At 43.1% G+C, this 16,044-nt stretch overlaps 1 protein-coding gene across 2 annotated transcripts in view; it reads right to left on the bottom strand.

Annotated features, from left to right (window-relative positions):
• MYO15B (myosin XVB) overlaps positions 1-16,044 on the bottom strand; it is an 88,596-nt gene that overhangs the window by 69,919 nt on the left and 2,633 nt on the right. Inside the window, exons 5-17 of one of the 2 annotated variants that reach the window (XM_080993569.1) lie at positions 15,730-15,839; positions 12,919-12,993; positions 11,848-11,944; positions 11,425-11,528; positions 10,195-10,258; positions 8,614-8,727; positions 7,072-7,233; positions 5,889-6,002; positions 5,098-5,156; positions 4,863-4,986; positions 3,874-3,969; positions 3,085-3,216; positions 278-403 (exon numbers count right to left, since the gene is read on the bottom strand). In XM_080993569.1, the coding sequence (XP_080849695.1) occupies positions 278-403; positions 3,085-3,216; positions 3,874-3,969; positions 4,863-4,986; positions 5,098-5,156; positions 5,889-6,002; positions 7,072-7,233; positions 8,614-8,727; positions 10,195-10,258; positions 11,425-11,528; positions 11,848-11,944; positions 12,919-12,993; positions 15,730-15,839 (1,377 nt within the window). Of the gene's footprint in view, positions 1-277; positions 404-3,084; positions 3,217-3,873; positions 3,970-4,862; positions 4,987-5,097; positions 5,157-5,888; positions 6,003-7,071; positions 7,234-8,613; positions 8,728-10,194; positions 10,259-11,424; positions 11,529-11,847; positions 11,945-12,918; positions 12,994-15,729; positions 15,840-16,044 lie in introns of those variants that run through there. The other variant, XM_080993568.1, reaches the window with a different exon arrangement.

The following is a 16,044-nucleotide window of genomic DNA, read 5'->3' as shown; positions in this document are numbered from 1 at the left end:
TGAAGTTGTGGCAAATTGACATGTCCTACTTCAGTCATAGGCAAACTCTGGCCCTCCAGATGTTTGGGACTACAATTCCCATCATCCCTAGCTAACAGGACCAGTGGTCAGGGATAGGAATTGTCGTCCCAAACATCTGGAGGGCCGGAGTTCGCCTGTGCCTGTCCTACTTGCTTGGGTGAGCAAAAGTTGCTTTGTGCTGCTTGAGCTAGGCAAACAAGCGCAGGTTAAATAGGGGAAGCAGGGGATGTTGGGAGGGGAGCAGGCTCCTATATACCTGGTAGGTAACTGGTCCTGCATAATGCTGCACAGTGAAGACAGGCAAAGGCAGCTTCGGCTTGACGTACCAAGAGCTGTTGGCATGGTGGTAATGGCACTTCTGCAAGAAGGTGTGGTCTGTGGCCTGGATAGGAAAGAAAACTCTCACACACAGCAAAATAACAACTAGAAGTTGGGCATTTCGGCTGTGTGCATGCTATACCTTTCAAGCACATTTGGAAGAACACCCCCCCCCCGCCAAAAAGAATGCTGGGCAATGCAATGTAGCCCTCACAGAGCAGGCATATACTTTAAATGTATAGTGCATATGCAGCCATTGTGTCACCAACCCCATGATGTGGAATTGTCTACCAGCCGAGATTTGGCAGGTATCCTCGCTTTTGACTTTTACGCATCTTTTCAAGACTTTTTTTTTATGCTGACAGGTCTATGCTGCTGTTTGAAGCTGTTTTGACTGGCCAGTGATTGTAATGATTGCTTTTTTTAATGATGTTTTATTGCTGCAAACCACCTTGATATTGCAGTGTATAAACTGTGGTAGATAAATGCTTTTATAAATAAAAACAAACAAGCAAATAGCAAGCAAATTGGTTTATCTGTGGGTTTGGATCCCTAAACATTAAAAATACCTCCACATGCTACTAAATTTGCTTGTTATCGTGCCATTTCACTAGGACATGGGGTTCCCACTGTGGTCCACGGACCAGGTGGCTCACAGAGTGCCTGTGAAAAACACTTAGAATTCGAATTCTATGGAAACCAAGTGGTAATACAATATAAGAAATAAAAGAAGCAATAAAATACAATAAACATCATATCAACATCCAGCACAGAGCATTACATTTGGCAGGGGGGAAAATATTGCATGGCCCACCAAAATCTTCAGCGATTTTCAAGTGGTCAGTGGGAAGAAAAAGGTTTGGGAACCACTGCTATATGATACAAGTACAATCTTATATTTAAGGGATTCTTAGTGCTAAACTTATATTAGTTCCCCCGTCTGGTACCAAGTACAGTGGTACCTAGGGTTAAGAACTTAATTTGTTCCAGAGGTCCGTTCTTAACCTGAAACTGTTCTTAACCTGAGGTACCACTTTAGCTAAAGGGGCCTCCCGCTGCCGCCGGAGCACGATTTCTGTTCTCATCCTGAGGTAAAGTTCTTAACCGGAGGTACTATGTCTGGGTTAGCGGAGTCTGTAGCCTGAAGCGTCTGTAACCTGAAGCGTCTGTAATTCAAGGTACCACTGTACTGGACTGCTGCAAAGTAAAAAGACAGTCTAATCCTGTTTGCCACTTCTTTATTCTCTCTACAGGAAAGGGAGACGTTCATGCTAATTCTGGAGAAAGGGAGTGCACTGCTTGCTCAGCAGGGTGGGGCCAAGGGTCAGCACGGCCAGGCATCTGCCAAAGGCCCACACCACAGGAAGGGGGCCTACTGGAAGAAGCCCTCTGGACTTGCAGCAGTGAGGAAGCAGACTCACAGGAGGGAGGGTGACTTGCCCAAGGCAACTCTCCAAAACCTGGATCTAACACCAGGCAGTGTGTGTGTGGAAATCAAGTGTCCTCAGAACAGAAGCTTCCTTTGGAGGAAAGATGTCTGAATCTCCTGCAACAAATGAATACCAGCTGAGCAGTCAGAAATCTAGAAAGCAAATATTTATTAAATAATGTCCACAGCTGTTCTATTTTATCATGCCTGCCAACTTCCAACTTTTTTTTTTTTTTTTGGCAGATGGTCATCTCAAGAGAATTGGAAAATGCCTTCAAAATAGGCCAAATGACTAGACAACTGCACCAACACACACTCTGTTTAAATTATTAAGGTTTCTGCCAGAAGAGCAGTTGGCTTTTGAGAATGTCGTGTAGGAATCTATTAAATTTGGCAAAAGCAAGATAGTCACCCCCTAGGCACACATGCTTGCAAACACATATTTGGAACAGCATATGCCTGTGTTGAATGCCCATAACATGCAAACATGGTAGAGACCAGGCCAACCCAATCAGGGCTCCCTGACGCGCATCTGCTGGTGTTTAGAGATGAGTGTCTGTTGTACATCCTTTGTGTGTTTGCTTTGTGGACGCGGGTGGCACTGTGGTCTAAACCACTGAGCCTCTTGGGCTTGCCAATCAAAGGCTGGAAGTTCGAATCCCCGTGACGGGGTGATCTCCCATTGCTCGGTCCCAGCTCCTGTCAACCTAGCAGTTTGAAAGCACACCAAAAAGTGCAAGTAGATAAATAGGTACCGCTCTGGCGGGAAGGTAAACGGTGTTTCCGTGCGCTGCTCTGGTTTCGGTGTTGCATTGTGCCAGAAGCAGCTTAGTCATTCTGGCTACATGACCCAGAAAAACTGCCTGCAGATAAACGCCAGCTCCCTTGGCCTGTAAAGCGAGATGAGCGCCACAACCCCAGAGTCATCTGCAACTGGACTTAACTGTCAGGGGTCCCTTACCTTTACCAGCGCCAATGTGTCACCCAAGTACACACAGCAAATCTGATTAACAACTCTTGTCAAACTTTCTCTCTCTCTCTCTCTCTCTCTCTCTCTCTCTCTCTGTGTGTGTGTATGTGTGTGTGTGTGTGTGTGTGTGCATGTTGCTCACCAGATCTAGGGATAACCTACCTCTTGTAACACTTCAACAAAATCCAATGTAAGAAAAATAACATTCTGAGGAAGAGGCACTCATGGACCCTCTTTGAGAGCACCCATTTTGCTCCCTCTCTACGAACCATCCGTCACAAAAATACCCCCATGCAAATATGACCCGACATGCAAATATGAAAAGGATATCTAATGAACTCCTGACCTGTGATAGTAAAGTCTGATCGTCCAGGATGCACATAATCCCATGGGGCTTTGCAGCTATCAGATCCAGGCAGGACTCGCTTGGTATCTTGGACACAGGACTCCAGATGAGGTCTTCTTCTGCATACTCCTCCTAGTGGTCAAAGATAATTCAAATGAAGCCTGCATCCATAATATCAAATGTGTCATTCTGTAAACCAGAGCTTTATCAAACTCTGTGCAGCAACACATTAGTGTGTCGGCTGCAGTGTGTGTGTCACATGAACGCTCCCCACACTCCTCCTGGAGCTGGAAAGGGGTTAGTTTAGCCTCTGGTTTGCTAGTAAAACTGAATTTGTCACAAAGTGATGCATTTCTAAAAAGTATGTCACCAACATTAAAAGTTTGGAAAGCTGTGCTGTAAACTATTTCTTAATCTATGGTTCGGGTATCTTTTCCCAACAATACATACAAAAACACACCCTTTGCATGAGAGGTAGGAAGCTATGAGAAGACAGGTTGATAAGGAGGACTCTGTTTTCATGATTCAGTGATGCTGGTTGGAGCCAGCTGTATACATATCAAATCTTTGTGCCTTTATTCACAAACTAAAAGACAAGATCTATCCACAATGAATCATGAAAAAAGGATTCAGACCTGCAAATGTATTGTGAATTTTTTCTTTATCAACTTGCCTTTTCAAAGCTGAAGCGCAATAACACAAAGCTGCCTCTGTGCAATGTAATGGTTCCCTCTTTTGCTCCAGGACAAGTTGTGCACCTACCTACATGTGCCTAGCTTTATATTTTACCTCCTCTTGGGTGATGACTATTCTGCTGAAGAAGTGCTGGAGGTGTTCATTGGCAAAGTTAATGCACAGCTGTTCCAGGCTGTTCACCCCAAGATCCTGTGGATACAAAGAAAGACCCAGACCTCTTTTGCTTCCGGTACACAAAGTCCACAAGGAAAGTGGCAGGTGGCAATTTGCATGAAGAAGAAGAAAATGGCAACAGACCCTCATGGTCTCAGCATATAGCGCTAACCAATTTTAATGGCTGAGACTTGGTAGGACTCTTGTCTACAACCTGCTGGCCGTTACAGTAGTTTTGCCCTGGAAATACTACAAGTTTATGGATCTAAGAGACAGTCCATATGCACCTCCTCTCCACTGCACTGTTCTTTCTGGTGGGCATTTGAATTTCCCAAATTTTCCAAAGTGAGAAGACAGTATAGAGAGAAAGAGATATATATCATACGTGCATTTGTAGCAAAAGGAACCATTCGTCAGTACTATTTTAAAACCATAGAGGTGTTGAGAGGGAGAAGCAAAACTGCTCTGACCTAAATACTTGTGGGGAGGGTATGCCACATAGTGGCCAGAGACAAGTCTTCATGAGTGCTCATTAAACTAATCATAACCAGATCTCTGGAAGTGCTGCCCGCTGTGTCCCAGACCCATAGCTGTCAACTTTTCCCTTTTCTTGCAAGGAATCCTATTCGGAATTAGGGAATTTCCCTTAAAAAGGGGGAAAGTTGACAGCTATGCCCAGAACTTCAATACAGACAAACTGCCAACATTCCCAATTTCGTGTGGCTGCTTTGCAGACGACTCCAATGCCTACATGCCAACTGATCCTACATAGCAAATATCAAGGGAGACTGCATGGAAAAGCACCTGCCAACGTATTTCCCGCAAGCAACTTCAAGAAGACTTGTCGCCAGCATTCATGCATACACTAGCACAGGGCAAAAACACAAAGCTGCCCTCAAAGACACTGTAAAGTAAACACAGGAAATGACCTCAAAGCCATATATGTCAACAATGCCAACAGTGCTGTCCATTTCCAACGGGGCCAGCCACTCATTGATTTTCATCAGCAGCCACTCAAAGAGCAGGGAATACAAAACTTTGGCGATTGCATCCCTGAAGAAGTGGAGAGAGAGCAATTTTATTTTTAAAGGAAAAAACAGAAAATATTGTTATTTTGAAAAGCTAGCAGACAGGCACCAGACAGATAAAAGCAATGAAGGTTACCTGGCATCTATAGCACTTTCTACTGACAATGGAGTGAATATCCGGTCATAACATGTTTCCTGAGGAGAGAGAAATGTTAGATATAGAGACTGATGGCATTTTAATTTCTCAAAATAGGAGCTTTTGGGCAATTTCAATCACTTTGTATAATAAAGATTTCTGCTCAGGAGTCTTTGGATTACAAAAGCTCTAATATGACTCTGCATCTTTGTTCCTTCTTTTCATCTGTAGGCATTCATGTTTGTACCCAAAAACTGATATAATCTGCACCAAGATGAAAAACATGCATTCCTTTTCACCTTGTTTTGAAAATACCGTATTTACTCGAGTCTAACGCACCATCAAATCTAGCAGGTGCTTTTCACATTATTTTGCTTTACTGGCTAGAACCAAATTAAACATACTTAATGCGAGTGAAGGCTTAAACCTGAACCAAACCAAAATCACAATTTGACTGTCTGATTATGCTCCAGCTAGGAAAATCAAGGAGTTTATTTGTTTTCCTAAAGACATTTACATCGACATATAAAAAAAAAACAGTGCTTGCAAGATAGGACAGTCCTACGAATGTACAATAGATGGCACAGTGGAGCCAGCTACCAGTAGACGTTCTTTTCTGATCCCACTGCAGATAAACTAAAGGGAAGGCAGGCAGATAGGTTCTTGTATCTTGTTCCCACCCTTAACAAGGCAACACAACACAATCCATATCACTTAAATACAAAATCCTCCTCTGTGAAATGCATGATGAGAAGAAGCAAGACGTGCCAGCAAGAGAAAGAGATGCTCACAGTGACTCGGTGGGTGATGGCCCTTTGAAGAAGATCTGCTGAAATATGCAGCAAACTAGCAACAATCTGGATTTCCGTTTCACTGGGGATGAGTGCAAACTCAGAGGATTCTTTCTAGATGGTCGTGTATACAAAGAGAGAGGAAGATATGAAATGAGGACATTATTTACACCAAAATTTCAATCCTTAAGACATCCAAGAACACAGACAGCACTGTGCAATGTAGTCATTTCACAGGGTGTCAGTATTCCTAAAACTCTTAAGATCTTCCTTAGTTTTGGATTAGGTTACCTAAATCATCATCATCTCTTGCAAATGCCTAACTGGAGATTAGAACACATTGGGTCTTTTTTGAGCATTCATTCCAGTTTGTCTGTGGGGTGGTTAGATGACAATAAGCATCTGTCTTGATCTGCAGGCATTATGTATCTTCCTGTGTGTCAGGTGCTGTTGCAGTTGCTCGAGAATAACCAGGCACAACTCCAACCTGTCTTTTACAGGCTTTATTTTGGTGCAAACTATTTACAGTGAAGAATGTCATAAGTTCATGTCTGGCTCAATCGCTAGCAGAATTCGGGAGTGGTCTGTTTTTGTACCTCCCTCAACATGAAAGTTTCGTCACCCCCAGCCTTTTCCGCCCCTCCCTGCGCCTCAAACTACTGCGCATGATGGGTGATGGCAGGGGCGTGCTTCCCTCCTCTCCGGCTTGCTCAGGCGCGGTGTTAAGGCTCTTACTAGCATCCTCTGGTCCTTGCACCTCTTCTCCACTAGAGGTGGGGCTTTCCTCCTCCTGGAAGAGGAACTGCTTCGCAAGATTTTCGGAGGCTCCCTGTAACACAACTGCCCGTCTATCTCTTGCCTCTGAGCCAATGGCAGTTCCCTGACACTGTGGTTAACAATTATTTAATCCCACATTTTCAGTACATTTCCTCGTCAGTTTCCTAACTGCAAAAAGTCTGTTTCTTTTTTTAAAAAAAGTGGACTTGTTGCACTAGAGCCCTTTAATGCACTTTTAACTGTGCAAACCTAAGGTTTGGGTTAGCTCTAGAATCCCCCTGCTGTCACACGCAAAATACTGGCTTTTCAGAGGCACCCTAAATGGAAAAAAATGTCCCTGGGCCATTTCCACTGGGCTCAGGTGGTATTGCTAATGACACCTTGAATTTGCAAAGATGCAACATACCTCACAGGATGTAAAACAGATGTTTCCCAACTGCAGTATGCCAGAGAGCACTGCCCAGATGGAGTTCAGCTGGTCACTGGAGAGACCTATCGTCTGGAGAGCCTTAATCAAGACCAGAAAATCGTGATCATCCCGCTTTCCTGGAAGCTCACACACTCGGCCCTTGAGAGTCAACACAAGTTCGCATAGTTAGGAATGAACTTGCACTGGGAATACTTACGCTTCCTGGTAGGAAGCCCATAAACTCTGGATTTTTGTGAATGAAGGGCTATTTTCAAAATACATGAGAGGTTAGACCTGGGTTGCCAACATATTCTACAATGAGAACTAGGCCCATTGAAGGGTTTCCAAGTCCACTTAACTCTAGCCCAGGCAGCAGAATTTGTTCTCATGTAATGAGCACCTCAGGGACGCAGGTGGCGCTGTGGGTTAAACCACAGAGCCTAGGACTTGCCGATCAGAAGGTCGGCGGTTCGAATCCCCACGACAGGGTGAACTCCTGTTGCTCGGTCCCTGCTCCTGCCAACCTAGCAGTTCGAAAGCACGTCAAAGTGCAAGTAGATAAATAGGTACCTCTCTGGCGGGAAGGTAAACGGCGTTTCCGTGTGCTGCTCCGGTTCGCCAGAAGCGGCTTAGTCATGCTGGCCACATGACCCAGAAGCTGTACGCCGGCTCCCTCAGCCAATAAAGCGAGATGAGCGCCGTAACCCCAGAGTCGGCCACAACTGGACCTAATGGTCAGGTTCCCTTTACCTTTACTTAATGAGCACCTCACATTTAATCGCCTTCCACACAAGTAAGACACCAATGGCAGAGACCTATTCATCCACCTGGGAAGGGATGTTGGAACAACGTCTTCAGTTGTTTCCAGAAAGTGCAAGAGCGGGAGCAGCCACCCTAAAGCCCTGCTTCAAGTTACTTCAGAGCTTCAGAGCTCTTTGGAACATGAGGAAGAGGTTCTCCCACAGGCTGCAGTGACCTACTGGGTGTATAAGTGGCATATTGTAGACTGGGTATACAACTATTCCACATCCTTCCTCTTCTGGTCTATTAAAGCTTCTGCATGCTGAAAGTGCTAAAAACTGCCTTCTTTTGGATGCCATTCCACAGCCAGGATTATGTAGGTATAGAGTGAATTTCTTGGGGGAGTTGCTTTGGTTTGTTACTTTTGTATGCATTTTGTTTCAGCTGCCCTGTGATCCTCAGATGAAGGGCCGTATGGAAATTTTTAAAAACAAGAACAAGAATATGCTATTACTTCCGCAAGCCCTCGGAAAGAGGCAGGTAAAATGAAATTGCATCGATATTAATGGGTCAGCCTGCCCATGAGATATATGGGTCATTTATTTTAGTTCAGAGTGCAAGATTTCTTTTTCAAGTCCTGTAATTTCACCCCCTAAAAAACCTTTTAAATCCTTATAAAAGGGTTAGCCCTGCAGAATTGGGGAGTGGGAAAAATACATCCAAGTCAAGCTATTTCTGTAAAGCAAGGCAAGCACTGCTGTGGCTCAGCTGAGTGTCTAAAACCATCTATTTACTTGCCTGGTTTAGATAAAAGTAAGTCTCTGCCTCTTGCAGGTAAAGTTCCTCTTTTTGTCCTACTGGAAGACCACACAGCAGCTCATAAAACACATGAAAGCTCCTTTCACCTCGGCCCTAAAAAACAAAGAGGAGGTAGCCCTTGCAGATCCACACCATGGGAGGAATTTAACATTCTGCTATTGCAATCGTTATGTCATCTCAGGCTTTTTCGCTTGCCAAACAGAACAATCCTCCTCCTCCTCTCCCTTGCCCTTTTTTTTTGGAGGTTCTTCTGACTCTAATGAGTCAATATCAGGGGGTGCACAAGGAGAGGGGCGGAAGCCCCATTGCCCTAGTTATTAGGACTTAAGTTGAATCCCACCCCATACATTTAAAGCACATCCAACACACATTTAAAGCATGTGGCTCAGCCCTGAAGAGTCCTGAGAACAGCAGCTTTCCCTTCTTGGAGGACCAATCCCTAGACAGTAACCAAGCAGAGGGCTTTCTCAGTAGTGGCGCCCACCCTGTGGAACGCCCTCCTATCAGATGTCAAGGAAATAAACAACTATCTGACTTTGAGAAGGCAACCCTGTTTAGGGAATTTTTTTAATGTTTGATGTTTTATCGTGTTTTTCTAACATTCTGTTGGGAGCCACCCAGAGTGGCTGGGGAAACCCAGTCAGATGGGCAGGGTATAAATAAATTATTATTATTATTATTATTATTATTATTATTATTATTACCGCCACCTTAACAAACTACAGTTCTCAGGATTCTTTAGGGCAGGCATAGGCAAACTCAGTCCTCCAGCTGTTTTGTGACTACAATTCCCATCATCCCTGACCACTGGTCCTGTTAGCTAGGGATTATGGGAGTTGTAGTCCCAAAACATCTGGAGGGCGTGTTTGCCTATGCCTGCTTTAGAGAGAGTCATGGCTGTGCTATCAGTGGATAGTGTGGATCAGCATCGTTCTCTTTAACAGGAATATACTACTTGGGAGAAAAAAAGTTGCTGACTGCCAACAGTTTTCTGAGATTTTAAAATGAACAGTACAGATGGTGGACACAGTGATTGTAGGATACTACTGACTGATGTCTAACTTCACTGATAATCCATGTTTATAGATTGCCCCCCCCCCCCCAATTTGCCATGTTCAAGCTTCAGAATTTGCAAGGTGATTCTGTAGACTAGTTACCTTCCCACATGGAGGTGCAGCTTTTGCTCAAGAAGATGTGACTTCCCACATCATGTGTAGGTGGTATCATAATCATCACCATTAACACCCCGGAGTGGATCACAGCCATTTAAAATACAACAATTGCAGTCACAAGAATAGGGCGGGTCCTAAAAATTTACATCTCAAGGTATCAAAGGCCAGGGTAAAGGAGAAATATCAAAAGCATCCACAAACAACTAGCACAAACTCAGATCTCCACAAATCCTGTCCCCCATCCCATTCCCTTTTACCCAAAAAACTCTTCCCTATGTGGGTTTGCAGGTCACACATGGAAGCGGGATTACTTACTATAGAATAGTACGTCTCATGCACACAGGTAATTTATCGGCCATCTGACATGCGAGAACACTTTTGTCCTTACCTGAAAAACAACTCTGGACTTCTCCAAAAGGTACTGAGAGATGGACGTTCCCACCATAAATCCGCTATGAGGAAGAGATTTCTGTAAGACGAGTCGTTTTATTTTCTGCCCTGACTATAGACTTTATGGAATGGGAGGTTTTGTTCAATAATGCAAGGCAATTTTTTGAACACTCGCCATTGAAGAAATAAGGCATTCAGAGGTTTAGTAGCATTCTCATAACACAGGCTCCTGCTCCCCAAACTAATGGTGATTTGTGGAAAACACTGAAATCTCATGGAAAAGTATCTGAGGGAGGTCTTTTGATTCAAATAAATGCTGGGGAATACTGACAACTGGCGTCTGAATACTTGGAATTTCAAAGCTGTGGGAGTTTAGAACTCCCTATTCTACAGCAACCAAACCAGCTGACTCTCAAATCCCTCTAAGTGTTTGAAATGCACAGTGAGACCCAGTCAATGAAAGCATGACATACAAATCAAGGCACATGGTAGTTTTTATGTGAGAAAAACTAAAGATAAATCTGTTGTTACTGCACCAGTCTCTTTTACATAATAAATTAAGAAGTACTGTCATCTCCCAAGAGGCACCAGCTTGTAGACCAGAGCTGATTTGCACACTATTTCTTAACAGATTTATAATAAGTCAGAAATGGTGAACATCTGGCCCTCCTGTTGTTGTTGTATTCCAACTCCCATCAACCCCAGCCAGAACATCCAAAGGTCAGGGATGATGGGAATCGGAGTCCAGCATCGTCTGGAGGGCCAATAGTTTTGCCATTCCTGAGGTAAGGCATTTCAGCTCCATTCCTCCTGCTGCTGGAAGGGAACCTGTCTCCTTGCCCTTGCTCTGGGTGGAGCCCAAGAGAACCAGTCTCTCATTGGAAACGATTCCGAGAACAGCCTCTCATGTGACAGAGGCAGGCTGTGCTCAAGACTCCTTGGTGCATCCGTACGGTTCTTAAGAGCAGACAATCATTCCTCAAACAGCAAAGAGAAGCTGACTGGAATCCCTTGGAATCCATCCCAAGCATGTGAACATGAGCCAACAAGAATCACTGATAAGGCTATATCCTCCATTAACACATCCACTAGCTTAACACGTTCAGTAAGTTTTTAAAAAATACATTGTTCCTAATAAAGTTATTACCTTACTGTTGATTTTCCATCCCCCACTATCTATGCTTTTTCTGTTTCAAACAGAAATATTAATTTCTTTTTTTTAACTCACTGTCTTAGGTGGACATGCAAGAACTTTCCAAAGCGGCTGGAGTTGTCATTTAAGATGGTCTTTGCATTTCCAAAACTTTCCAAGATGGGTAACACATCAGATGGCTGTAAGGACAAGGACAATATTAATATTAAAGATGCTGCCTTATTTTTTTTAATCAATCAACAACATTACATTACTTTTAGTACAATCTTGTGGGTCCCATTGAGCTCAATGGTGGTTATTCCCAGGGTAAGCGGATATAAAATTCTAATTAATTCATTACCTTTTTTAATGTATTTGTATGGAAGATTTCATTAAGATTTATTTTCAGACCAAGCATTTAGTATTCGGGCTGCAACATGCACTAATTGTGCTCAATGACAACCTAACTTCTGAACATCTTATTGTCACTAAAGAAATGTTAAATAATAGTACACATACTTGCTTTATCCCATGGCTTTCTTGCCTTTGGTATAGCCTGGACAAATAGAGGATGATCGCTTTGGCAGTTTCAGTCTTTCCCGAGCCACTGTATCCACTGGAAAACATTAAAAAGGAGGGAGGTGTAATGCAAAGATCATCACTGTTATTTAAGTTGCTGGATCACATTCTCCACCAGTGCAGTTTATCAACAGTTGAACTGGTGGGTTTTTTTCCTTTTCTTTCTTGAAAAAAAAAATCCAATTAAGATCTCATTGTCCATTGCTTATTATAAACAGCAACAAAGAAGAAGATAATTTGTCAGCCAAAAAGGGGGAAAAAACAAAACACAACTTTTATGGCAATATAACCAGTCTGAAAAGACTGCTGGAAGCTCAAGAGAAACCTCAATGGTGTTAATGGCCACCCAAATCAATAGGTTTGATCATAAGGGGCAAGTAGTCCATAAAATAAAGCCATGCTGAAAACCAACTATGGCAGATTCCCACCACCACCATCACGCACCAAGGTTCCCACATACTGTCCCAACATGAGATGCATATTTGGAAGATTGGTATGATGCTCCTAAACACACCAAATGCTGGCAAGTCATATCCAAAGCACTAATTCCTCCCCTCCTGTCCCAATGAAGGAATGTGCTAGATCAGGCTTCCTCAACCTCAGCCCTCCAGATGTTTTGAGACTGCAATTCCCATCATCCCTGACCACTAGTCCTGCTAGCTAGGGATCATGGGAGTTGTAGGCCAACAACATCTGGAGGGCTGAGGTTGAGGAAGCCTGTGCTAGTCAAGCAGGTGGCTTGTCTATTGGCCCTCTGTATTACATGGCTGCAGATTAGCTGCAGAAGCAGCAGAATCCTGAAGAGAAATCTCAACACCACAATATTTCTACTCAGAAGTAAGTTCCACTGAATTCAATTGCTTACTTCCAGGAAAGCACCCAACAAACATGGCCTGAATAGTGCCCCTAATGACACTTGGGCCCCTTTTGCATCAGTGCAGAAGAAGCAATAGGGAGATGGAGAATAAATCTCAGACAATCTTAGGAAAGTTGCCTTTATCTCTCTCTTACCTGAGGACAATGCACTGCTCTTTCTCTGAGCTCTGAGAGAAGGCATATGCCATTTCTGTGATGGCAAATATATGTCTGCAAGGGGACCAAAAGAAATGGAGGGGGGGGGGGAGAGAGAGAGAGAGAAAGAAGAAAACCCATGTTATTACTCAGCCAGTTTTTAGTTATTACTAAATTCCAGTTGCATCAAAATTAGTTCAGGCTTATTTGTACAGAGATTGACACAACACCTTATCAACAGCTACTTTTTGTACAAACACATTGAAATATTTAGGCAGCAGAGTTGGCAGAGCGGTAAGGTAAGGGAGGACAGGAAATTCCTGAGGCAGAAGTGGCCACATTGGGTTGCAGATGTTGAAATTGGACCATGTTTATTAACATTTCATACCTCACACTCCTTCGGGGGGGAAAGAAACCAGAGCAGCTTATTCCAATAAATGCAAGATTTCTGTAGAACTTAATTGTGCTTAACTTTCTCTGGATTGTTGTATCCGAGAACTGTCAAAAATTATACCAAGGGCCTCAGCTTGCCCACCTGTAACCTAACAGAACCAAACTGTGCAGATGCTGTGGCTCAGAGCCATTAAGTCTAGGGTTGAGAGTGCTTGAGCCATGGAAAGTTTTAGTTAAAGAATGAAATTGGGAGAGAGGTTGGGAGAAGAAGAAGAAGATGAAGAAGAAGAAGGAGGAGGAGGAGGAGGAGGAGGAGGAGTTTGGATTTGATATCCTGCTTTATCACTACCCTAAGGAGTCTCAAAGCGGCTAACATTCTCCTTTCCCCTCCTCCCCCACAACAAACACTCTGTGATGTGAGTGGGGCTGAGAGACTTCAATGAAGTGTGACTAGCCCAAGGTCACCCAGCAGCTGAATGTGGAGGAGCGGAGACGTGAACCCGGTTCACCAGATTATGAGTCCACCGCTCTTAACCACTACACCACACTGGCTTGAGCATCCTGGCGATAAACATTAGATTTAGTGGAATGCACACCAGGAGGCTTAAAAACTTCCCCACATTATACTTAGTCCTCCACAAGCTATTGTAATAAAGTACTTTGGTTGGCAGCAAACCCCAAAGCTGAGCACTTTGGCATAATACAGCCATGTGAGATAAAAAGGTATTTAAAACTGGAGTGATCAGAATATTAATAGCAAAATGAGTCTCATACAGATTTTGTTGTTGTTGTTCTATGGTTTAAGCCAGTCTCAGATCAAAGCATTATACTGGCATTTGAACAGGTGGATTTTTCTAGTTCTTAGCTGCAACCCTTCACTAACACCAACCCTGCATGGCAGACCTTTAAGACTGTAATAGCCAGCCTCAGATTAAATCAGCAGCACACTTACATATTACTTTCCATAAGCAATAAGAAACCATGAATTTTTCTATTTTTGGTTTGAAACCAGAGATTACTTAAAAGTTGCCTACCATAGAGGGTTACTGTGAAGAACTGTTTCATTATTTTTTTAAAAAATCTCCCCAATGGGTAATATATAAATCAGGCCCTGTTGATTTAATATGAGTCTGGCCATTACAATTTTAAAACCTGTCTGCCTTACAGCAATGTTGTTGTGAAGGGATAAATAAGAGAGTTGCATCTAAAAGTTAATCAAGTTCTTAAAGACTCTTTTTACTGTTAATGGAAATTATTTCAATTCAAGGACTACAATCTTAAAGCTTGTCTACCACACAGGGCTACTGAATAGAGGCTGCTTTTTGCTGTGGATCTCTGGACACCCTCTAGTTTATGATTTTACCAACACAAACAAACAACTGTATACTCTTTGAAAATGAGGCTGACCATTACTATCTCAAAGTCAACCTAGTTTACAGTAAGCTACTAAATATATTGGGTGTTGGGAATCTTTTTGTCTTTTGTTTTATTTCTGTGTAAACTGCAACCCTGCAAGGCAAGCACACAGTGTTGTGAAAACAATCAATTCCACTTTCTTTCCCCTGATTGAATTAAGGAATAGGAGAGACTACCCTTCATAGGATCATTATGGCATAGGAGAAAAAGCCACAGCTGGCTAGAGAAGCTGCTAGGTGCAAAGGTCAGCACCCAAACACCTTATTTTCAGTAATTTCCGCTTTTGCAAAGTATTTACAAATTAGAGTATTTGTGGAGTGTCTATGAAATATCTTTTAAAAACCAACAACATGCTGGTAATTAAAGTCAGCTTGACAAGGATAACTTGTCCTAGTCCAACTTTTTGTAAGGCGTGTGTTAAATTGATCACTCAGGCTTTCCATTATGGAGTCATGTGTTCAGAAAGTGCTTTAAAAGGGGGGGGGAGGACATCAGCTTTATTTCAAAATAATACCAGTATTCTATGATAAAAACCCTAGCATGCGCATTGCTAAAAATGATCAAAGGTTTGGGTGGGAATTTAAACCCACAATGGGTTAGCAGCACTTTGTAAAGTTCTTTGTTTCTAGAACACTCTTATTGTGTGTGACCTGCTTCCCTGGGACAAAAACTCCAACCCTATGACAAAAACCAGTAATTTGTTGCCCAAGCCCCAGAAATCAAAAACAAATACATAAACAAATTACACTGCAGATCTGAGTGAGATGATGAACGTTGTGTGTGTGTGTGTTTGTGTGTGAGCAAGCATATATAAAATCCAATAGCAACATTGTCACTGAAATGAGTGAAAGAATTGTGCCATATTCCTAAATTCCAAAGAGAGGCACAATCACTTTGGCCAAGTGAAATGAGCCCAAGATTGCAAATGAAAGCCAGGATTTTGTATGCAGCATGAATAAGATTATCGGAATAAGGCAAGGAGAAAACACAATGCAGACATACGGTGCATTTCTGGAGAGCAGGCCATTCTGGTACTGGATCACCACATCTTCGGAAAAAAGGCTGAGTGGCTTGAAAGGATTGATACAGATCAAGATATGCCCAATGTACGTCTAGGAAGAAGCACAGCATTGCCTTGGCTTTACTTATCCTCAAAAGCAGGGCAGGAATTTCAAACCCAAGTCCCTTCTCTTAACTCTTGTAAAGACCAGGGGTGGAGAATCTCCAGCCTGCAGACCTAACATGGCCCTCTAGGCCTCCCCAACTGGCTCATGAGGCCATTTTCATCCACCTACCACCTACCACACACCCAACATC

This window comes from Podarcis pityusensis (assembly GCF_964106645.2).
Source record: "Podarcis pityusensis genome assembly, chromosome: 2".
Lineage (NCBI taxonomy): Eukaryota > Metazoa > Chordata > Lepidosauria > Squamata > Lacertidae > Podarcis > Podarcis pityusensis.
The sequence above is the reverse complement of the archived record's forward strand: the minus strand, read 5'-3'. Positions and strand labels throughout refer to the sequence as shown.